At 37.0% G+C, this 10067-nt stretch overlaps 1 protein-coding gene across 3 annotated transcripts; it reads right to left on the bottom strand.

Annotated features, from left to right (window-relative positions):
- Positions 1-4747: 4747 nt before the first annotated feature.
- Positions 4748-9758, bottom strand: TMEM119 (transmembrane protein 119). Of its 3 annotated transcripts, none has more exons than XM_075214027.1 (2): positions 9658-9758; positions 4748-7658 (listed from the first exon to the last, which is right to left on the bottom strand). In XM_075214027.1, exon 2 carries the CDS (start codon positions 7635-7637, stop codon positions 6762-6764), a length of 876 nt encoding a protein of 291 aa, XP_075070128.1. In that variant the 5' UTR covers positions 7638-7658; positions 9658-9758; the 3' UTR covers positions 4748-6761. The 3 variants fall into 3 exon arrangements, with proteins under 3 accessions (XP_075070128.1, XP_075070120.1, XP_075070136.1); XM_075214019.1 differs by having other exon boundaries at positions 9480-9738; XM_075214035.1 differs by lacking the exon at positions 9658-9758 and adding an exon at positions 8828-8918.
- Positions 9759-10067: the final 309 nt, after the last annotated feature.

A 10067-nucleotide genomic window follows, 5' to 3' on the forward strand; every position in this document is an offset into this window, starting at 1 on the left:
TAACCTTCATCGGCGCCTCTGGCGCATGCAAAGTTGTATTTCCTATTGCTATTATCATCTCAGGATGGCGATAGCTGAGAAGCACCACAAGGAAAAAATGCTTTATTAGTTAAATAAAGCACATTTTTCCATGTTTTTTCAAATAATAATTTTTTAATTTTTTTTAAATTTTCAATCTTTAGAAAAAAAAACGAGGCTATGACATCAAAACCCGGCGTCGGATCTCGCGAGACTCGGATTGTATAAATTCCCCGCTTGCCGCCGCCAGCTTCAGTCGGGCTCAGATCAGGGAAGAGGGAGGTTGGATTTTTTAGTGGTGCTGTGTCCTTCTCCTCTGTCCTGCTGAGTCCAGTGGTTACTTTGTCCTGTGCTCTGTCCTGCTGATCAGTCCAGTGGTGCTTTGTCCTGTGGGAACACCTGTTTACTGATTCACCCACAAAAGTCTAAGGTAAGATAGCCATGATATAGTCCAATACATATGTAAGTGGGTAGTGTGAGCTAATGCAGCGCAATTCAGCTCATATATATATAAGTTTTCCGAACACTGGACTGTGTTATATACTATATATAGTACGATTTCTGTTCACAACTTTATTGTTATAATATGTCCTATGTACTGATGCTTTGCCTACTATTGTGTATTCACAAGAGAAGGGAAAGATCAGAGCGTGTTATCCAGAAATAAAGAGGATGTGCTTTAGTTGAGTTTTCTAATTTACACAACCTTTTTTTTCCCCCATATCTTCCCCTCAATGTTTATTTATTTATTTTTATATTTTCTAATGGACACTATTACATTTATAAAGGTTATTTTCCTGTTTAGTAACCGTGCAAAATTAAATGTCTTCAATGGAATTCAGTTGTTAATGCTTTTTTGAACATCAGTATTCTTTAAATATACCCCTGTGCAATTTGTAAAACCACATCTCATTTTAGATGTGAATATAAAGTAACACAGCTTTTTGCTATGTTGTATTCTTTGCAAATGATATCATGCACTTTGCAATTTTTCTTTTTCTGAGTTTCAAATGTGCAGTTTCAGTGCAGAAATTACCTTCATACATCATCTGATTTTCAAACCAGAAACAGTAAAATAAGATGCATTTTTTGAAAAATCGGAATTTAGTATATCATGGCCATTGTGTTTTCCTCTGTAACAGCCTGACCTCCTGTCTCTTTTACATGTGTTATATGCTCTTTGAAATTTATTCCTGTGCCTACTATGAACCAGTCAGTAGTGTGTGTCCAGAATTTTCTAGCCCTTGCTATTTCATACCTTGCATTGAAATGTATTTTGTGTTATGTCTTCAATATGATTTGAAAGGGTCACATATGAGGAAACATCACACAAGTTGTTTTACATTCTGATCTCACTTTCATGTTCTTTCAATGGAGCAGCACATTGTAAATATTTCAGCTTTTGTTCACATAGCTAAATAGAAACATAGAAGTACAGAATTCAATAGCAGATAAGAACCAGACAGTCAAACTTGCCATTTTTATCCCTAGAAGCCTCAAGCCTTAATTGATCCTTGCTTTTTTTTTCTAAACATGTATACATATCCTTACCATAAAAAACGGGGAAAAAAAAGGATAATAGGCACCTACTCAAATAAAAACACATAAAAATCGGTGTTAATGTCCATACAAATATGTACTTTTTTCAGTTCCAAGATGGGCCAAGGACAATTCCGTCTTCCACCTCATTTTTTTCTTTGCCAGCTCGTTTTGTGGGGGTCCAAACAAACCAATCATTTCAGCCACAGTTTTGTAGGCCCTGTCGCTGAAATGATTGGTTTATTAAAGTGCGCATGTCCTATTTCAACAACATCAGGGTGGGTGGGAGGGCCCAAGGACAATTCCAACTTGCACCTGTTTTTTTGCCATTATGTGCTCTTTGGGGCCTAGTTTTTCAAACTGCCATACTGTCTGCCACTACAGTGCCACTCCTAGATGGGCCACGTGTTTGTGCCGCCCACTTGTGTCGCTTAGCTTGGACATCCAGCTACCTCGGTGCAACCTTTTGGACTAAAAACAATATTGTGAGGTGTGAGGTGTTCAGAAAAGACTTGAAATTAGTGGAAATGAATGTTATTCAGGTTAATAATAGTGTAGGAGTGAAAAAATAAATAAATATGGATTTTAGCACTTTTTATGCTTTTTATACATTCATATTGCTCATTAAGGCCTGTGCTGGAGAGGGTAAGGAGCTGTATATATATTTCTGTATTGCTGCAACAATTATGATTATCGTGCTGGAGGAAGAGAAGTGTAAATAAAGAGTTCAATTTGTGATAGAGATGGTCTGGCTCCCTAATTATTCTGACTTATTGCACTGGACCACAAAGTGATATCACCTGTGTCCCACTACTTACAAAGAGACTTTGTAGTTAAATACCTGCATGTGCAGGGACCCCTGGTCATTTCTACCCATGCCAATCAGCTAGCCAGGGCCTGAGAAGGAGGTGCACTGTGTAACCTTTGCACTACACACAGTGACAGGGGGTTACAGCTGGCAAAAGCTAAGAAGCACAGTTAGGTTGGTTGGACAATGACTACTGTGGACTATGGTCCTCATCCAACCAACTTTACCAGCTGCCTGCATTGATATCTGAATATGCTAATGCTCTTTTTAAGCCCATACACAATGCGATAATGATGATAGGGCCCCTTTAGAATTTCACACCTTAACAATTATATAGTTCTGTTAGGACTTTTAGGGTAAGGCTAGGGTTTGGGGTTTTGCTAACATTGGGGATGTGCTTGGAGTTGAGGGATATAACATTATTATAACATTAGGGATACAGCTGGCTTTAACATACCTTAGCTGAAACTGGGGTTGCCAGATGACCATTTAATTCTGGATACATATGAAAGAGAAATGCTGCCTGGATGCCATCATTCATATACATATTGCATGTTTTTATAATATGAACTGGAAGTGACCTAACATGTGTATTTCATATCAGTTAATATTAACTAAAGCCCTGACGCTTCTATACCAACATTGTTGAAAAAAAAAGATTTTGTTGTAAATATTATTATTATTATTATTATTATTACATGGTAACTTTAATTTTTATTAGTCCATCAGATTACAGGAAGAAGTTTGACTAAAAAGAGTACAATTAGTTATATTATTGTTTGTACACAGTAAATGAAACTGTAACATTTCTGAGAGGACTGAATGTACATCATTAGAGCCACAAAGAAATTTTATACCTTAAATCCTGCCCTCCACTTGCCTCCAACTTTATTAGACAATTTAATTGCACATTTCTCCACCCTGGTTGAATAAACATCAGTTGGTTTCTCAAGGTCTATGGTGGTTTCTGAAGACTACTGAGTGGAAGACAAAAAGTAAGAATCCCACCAAGCACCCTCCCTCTTGCCCTCTGAGATCTGCTTCTAACCTACGTCCCTCCTCTTCTCTGATAACCACCTCTCACTCCCGCCTTCTCTGGTACCTACCTCACCAACTGTGTTGCTCCTCACTTATGGAACTTTCTACCCTAGTTGACCAGACTCTCTCCCAACCTTCTGCCAGCACTGGTCCCATGCTCCGGTGGTAGTCATTATAATGATGAGGGAAAGCCGGAATATGAATACCCTGACATGAATACGCCGAAGGTGTAAACCCCAACATACTGCCAATACTGACAGTTTCAAACACAGACCTGAAACATTTCCAACAAATGAAGATCCCGGCAGGGAGCGATGACGTCACTTTGAAGGTCCACGCTATGATTCCTGCTGTTAACCTGGTAATTTAAGGAGGCGCCGATTGTACAATATTCTTTACAAAGCCTAGTACATTGTACAGGCGGCGCCTCCTTAAATTACCTGGTTAACAGCAGGAATCATAGCTTGGCCCTTTAAAGTGATGTCAGCGCTGCCTGCCGGGATCTTCATTCATTGACAGTGTTTGATTTCTGTGTTTGCAGCTGTCGGTATTAGTAGTCTGTTGGGGATTACATCTTTGGTGTATTCATTTTGGGGTATCCATTGTCGGGTTTCCCTCATCGTTAAAAGGTACCCAACCCCCCACAGGCCCACTCTGTGTCCTGCTAGCTCCTCTTGTTGAACCTTTGTACTCTCTCGCTAGACTGTAAGCTCTCACGTGCAGGGTCCTCTCTGCGCTTTGTCTGACATCTACACCTTCTTCATCAACCTTGTCTGTACTTGTTTGTTGTACTTTTATGTGGCATTTTATTTTGTATGATTTTGTAACTGTTCTGCACTGCAGAGTTTTGTGGGGCAGTACAAATAAATGATAATGGTAATAATATGGCGGTACAAAAAAATATGTAAAAACAATCATGGGGCGCAAGCAGAAATGAGCGTTACTTCTGTAAAAAAAATCTACGTGAGGTGTCTCACGGCCATTCCGAAGGCACCTTGCGCAGATTTTTTTACAATTGAATTCCCCCCATATTGTAACAGAACAAAGAGTGTCACCTTAAAAGGTTTATTTTACATTGTTAATCTGCTCAAACAACTTAAGTTTTCCATTATGTGTTTACAGTTGTATCTAGCTAATATATCATGTTCAGAATCACAGATCAATAGTTTTCAGTCCATACAAACAAAGTAAACTTTTTCAGGGACAAAACAAATTATTGATGTGTTTTTGAAAACTGCACAATTAACCTATGATCAACTAAAGAGAGAGGTATTTTATATATATCGTTAAGTATATAAAGATGGGAAGAAATGTTCAACATTGAGCACACATGAATCAATACAATAAAATGAATGCATTTAATGGAGGCTATTACTATATTACATAAAAGAAAAACATGTAATGTAACAAATCCATTTAACCTTTTCACAATAAGAGTGGTCAAAAAATCGCAATCCAGAGTCCTTTTTCCAAAACAAACTGATGGTAAATGTTAATCATGTTTAGAGTATAATGTACTCAAACATTTAAGTCTTTCTTTACATATATATATAAAATATATTGTGTATTATGTAGCAAAATATATAATTATATATTGCCATCTTTAAAATGTATATGTAAAAAATATAAATACACAAATTTATTTCTATTTTTCTGTCTGAACTAGGTCACTAGAGCCAAACTGTGATCAGTATATACTCATTAATTACTAGATCACTAGTGCTAACTAATATATAACCACAGACATTTGACCATTGTCAACATTTTAAATATCTATTGTGACTTTCTTGGTTTATTAGGATATTATATATTTCAGAAACCATGGTTTGAATGGATTTAACAAAGCATTGTTCATTTTTACAGTTCATGATATACAGATAAGTTTATGATGGGTGGGTGCGGTCAAATGCCAACATCACATGTGTGTAATCTCATTGCACCTGTATTTGTAGAAAATCTATTTGCACAAAGTTGTCTTCATGGATGTGGAATGAATTCAGCTAGGCATTCCGTGGATTGATGTGTTCCTATGCTACAAATAGGCATACACCCTGAACCTAGCACAAGCACAAAATGAATATGGAGCATAGAAGACAATGACATTTAAATGAAATAAAAAGGGAGATGACCAGGCCAAGTTGGAGACACCTCATTTACATGTAATTGAGCACAAAGTTTTTCAGATGTGCAAACAAGCTGAGATTTATACTTTGATGGAAGTGTAAAGTCATTTCAATGGGAAGCTGTTTGCATATCTACATTTATTCCCACTGAAAAGCAATGGAAAAAAAGATTATACAAATACAATTAAAATGTCTTAAAGAAATCCTTCCTTTTGTTAATTTACTCTCCCAAGTTGTTCAAAATGTCAATCTACAGGACAGGAGCATGTGGCTTGTGCACGCATACCGGTAATACTGGTATATAAGTGTAATACTTGGAGCAAAGGTAGATGCCCATTTTTGAACTGTGACTGGGTGCTGTAAATTACCCTCATTCTGTGTGTGTGTGTGTGTGTGTGTGTGTGTGTGTGTGTGTGTGTGTGTGTCTTTTTTCATCTTATCTGAAATTGTTTTTATTAAGTTTTTGCAAAAAATAATAAGTAAAAGGGTATAGAAAAAAAACAGGTAGAGAGAAAGACATATAACAAGGGGTGTTTGCATCTTTGAAAACAAAATTGGCTGCAGATCTAGTCTAAGCTTACGTAATAATTACAACAACCACAGTTTGTACTAGGATCATCCACACTATTTTATGTCATAGGTGCCTACTCTCCCGAAATGTCCAGGAGACTCCAGAATTTCTGGGAGTTCTCCTGGACAACCTCCCGTACCCTGCCACTTCCTCAGTGAACTGGATGGGGGAGGTCCTTAGTGACACGAATCAAATCGATTTGTGTCATCCTGATTAAACCCCCCCCACCTAATAAAGTGGCTCTCCTGGTCACGCCCCCAGGACATGGCAGTGAGATCTCTCTCTCAAATGTAGGCAAGTGTGCTTTATGTGATATAACAATGACTGACTGTATGCTCCATAGATTTATTATTGTCTGTTTTTTGTGACTCCGCAATGAAAGTATAATGTCTCACAATGTAAAAACTGGAGCCATCTGTTTGTTTGTTTTCTAGAAACTACCAAAGAAAGGTAAAAAATCATTATCAAGACTTCTAGTTATTGTTTTACTCAGTTGTTTGAATGTCACAGCTCACCTTCCAATCCCTTGATTGCTCATGAAAATGATATCTGTTTTTGGGATGCTGAGTGGACTATCTGCATAGTAATAATAATTCAACTAGACAGATAACCCTATAACTTAGGTTGAGTTTGCATGTCTTTTTAATAATATCATTACCCTGTATTAAACCCCACATGTTTCTGTGGCCTGCTGTGTTTCTTGACCCTCACAAGGATTGCTGTTTTCTGGTCCACAGTCAGAGGGCACAGGCTTTTCCTCTTCCACATTTCCACTACCTTCCTCCTGAGTTGTTGGAACATCTGCTTCAGCTGGAGCCTCCTGAGATTCACCTGCAGGCTTAGTTTCTTCTGGAGGCTGACTTGGAACCTCCGCCACCTTTTCAGATGGAGCTACCTCTTGGGTTTTGACACTGTCTTGGGTTTTGTCAATGGTGGTCTCCTCCGTATTTTCTTTTACAGGTGGTTCAATGATCTCTTTTGGTTCCTCTGGGATTTTTTTATTTTCTTTGAAGCTAGCACTTTTGGTAGGAGATTTAAGGTTCTGAGCAGCATTGATGATGTCAGCTTGTAGCTGCTTGGTGGAGTCCACAACTTCTTCAGGCTTTAAATCTTGTTCTTTTTCAGGAATCTCATTAAAGGACCTGGCTCCTCCACATTTGTCATCATGGTTCACATACTCTTTCTGTGAGAAAGCGGAAGGGTAATAGGCAGAAGCTTTGTGCTTGTGACTCATAATCACTGCTGCACATATTATGAATATCAGCAGGATGACCAGTGAACCCACCACAATTATAAGTAACATGTACTCCTTTAAAAACTGGGTTATACTCTCCAAAAGATTGAAGGAGGTGGCGGTGCCATTCCGATTTATAGAGTTCTCTGTTGGAACTCCAGCAAGCTCATGGCTCTCAGTAGGGGAAATTAAATTTTTGCCTTCCCATTCCCCGCTTCCATTATCAGATTCAGGAGTGGTGTATCGAGCCAGACTCATGGGGCACGTGAAGAAAAGCAGAACACATAAGGTCACAAGGCATCCCATTCTTCTTCTGTGGTAGAGTTTCTGTTAAAGCAGAACATTATTGGCTATTAAAAACATCAATGTAGTAGATACAAAAAGCTTTCTGTAGAATAGAAAACCAACCATGTAACAGACTTGCAAATAAATTGAATGCATTTCCCTTGTAAATATAAAACAAATTTAAGATTTAGTACTACTAAACTTTAACTGAGCCAGTACTGCAATGTTGCAAAGCTAATTCTGTAGAATACATGTACAAAGTTTTCCAAATACATTAAGTGTAACCATTTTTATTAGAAATATTATCTATTAATATTAGTCATTCTGCACCATTTACTTTAATCATTTGGAAATACGCAATAGCTGTACAACAACACTATATATATCCAATAGTTTATATATATATATATATATATATATACATACAGATATATATATACATACACACACACACACACACACATACATATTTATACATATACATACATATACACACACACACACACACATATATATATATATATATATATATATATATATATATATATATATAACTATTGGCTTGGCAAACAACTACATCCATAAATTTCTTGTACAAAAAAAAATGATAACAGATTAAGAATGTTAATGTTAAGTAGTTATGTTGTTACATTAGCTGGCATGTGAAGTGTTCAGTTGTTATGGGGTTAACTATATCTTCATCAATATGCCAGATTTAGAGATTACTTTTTTGGATTTCTACATGTATTTAAAATACTCATTGTAGAAATGAGCTCAGTTTCTTTCTAGACTATATCCCCAAGAACTTACTCTAATGGGCACGATGCTAATATTATTGTCTCAGATATGCACCCCTGGAATTAAAGGGTCCAAACGGGATTGTTGAGAATATCTATACTGCAGGCTGCAATGAGTTCAGCAATGAACATTGTCAGAATGTATTTGTCTCTGTTAAAAAAATATAATTTCAAATATTTGATTTATAGAATCCAGCATTAAAACAGCTATACATGAAAAGGAGGAGGGCTACATTAGTAACTTACACACAGTGGTCTTATAGTTTACAGACTGTCCAATGAGTCACACTACTAAGGCAAAATGGTTCAAATCCGGAATGAATTACATGCATGTAAACAAATCCCACATACTACCCTTGTAAATTTGAAGCAGAGGTTGTAGCCCTGCCCCCTTTAGAAATGTTCTGTGCCTACCACATCTGGGCTCTGTCTGCCTCTTTGTTATAATGTCCCTAGGGAGTCCAGATCCCAGGCTCGCAGGTTAGGAAGGAGAAAATGTTCCACATCTGGAGGAAACAGTAATATATGGGAGGTGGGTCTAACTTTTTTTTTTTTTAACTTGGCTTTTCTACTGTGAACTCCAGCTCCAGCGTTCTGTAACTACCACTAAGTAACACAGAATAGATTTGTAATCTCTTCAACATTTCTATGAATTTAAATGTAAGAATACACTGTATTGACATCTGAATGGGCTTAGTAAATGAATGCTGATATAAGAAATTGTGACACTTTTGTTACTTGGTCAGTATCATGCAAACTGCAGTTTTATCAATGCCTCACAGTACAAACTGAGAATAGTTTTCCTTAAATATATAAAAATTAATTATAATAATAAAAAGAAATTGAACATAAAAATTGACAAGTTGAATACATTATTAGTTAAATGTTTTAGATATTTTAATAATAAAGGTCACTTAGACAAAAAAAATGAAATAAATGCCAAATGTACATATGCACATAGATATAGGATTTATTTTGTTTTTGGGTCTTAGTGAGAAGCATATTATAGCATAAGAATATAAAGGTTGTTGTAGGATGTTAAAATGCACAGAAGAAGTTTACTTACCAAATGCTTTTGAATTCCAGATCATAAAAAAAATTGCCTGCAAGCAACACGCCAGCTGTCTTAAGACGCGTACAAAAAAAACCCACGTAGTTAAATGTACACACACATATCCCTTCCCCTATAGCCGTGTGATTTGTTATAGTCTTGAAGCTAGAGCAGGGAGAGTTTGATAACTTACTGTATGTCCCAGTCTTGCAGTTTCCTGCAGACTCTGCTGCTAAGATAGCCAGTCTCCCAACTCTGTCTAATGCAGACTGTTTTCATTAAGGGGAAGAAAAGAGGGGGGCAAGCTCAGCCCTTAAAATAAAATCCCTCCTGCCTTTTCTGCGCATCCTTCTGGATCCAGAGGTGGGGACGTTTAACCCCATCACTATCATGGAAGGGGGAGGTACAAAACATTTATTATGTCCTCTTTTTATACAAAGATCTCTGTCTCTTTGTATTCAAAACTGACCTCTGTTAACCATACTATGAAACATCAACTCTCCCATATAGTTGTATGTGTTGCTAGATGTCTGCTACTCTTGATCAGTGTGCAAAAAGAAACCTCTATAATACACAGTCATTCTTTTTGTCTTAGCTTAGTAA

This window comes from Mixophyes fleayi, chromosome 1 (assembly GCF_038048845.1).
Source record: "Mixophyes fleayi isolate aMixFle1 chromosome 1, aMixFle1.hap1, whole genome shotgun sequence".
NCBI lineage: Eukaryota > Metazoa > Chordata > Amphibia > Anura > Limnodynastidae > Mixophyes > Mixophyes fleayi.

Excerpts from the sequence above, each read along its gene's own strand:
- TMEM119 (XM_075214027.1), bottom strand. The coding sequence starts at position 7,637 with ATGGGATGCCTTGTGACCTTATGTGTTCTGCTTTTCTTCACGTGCCCC.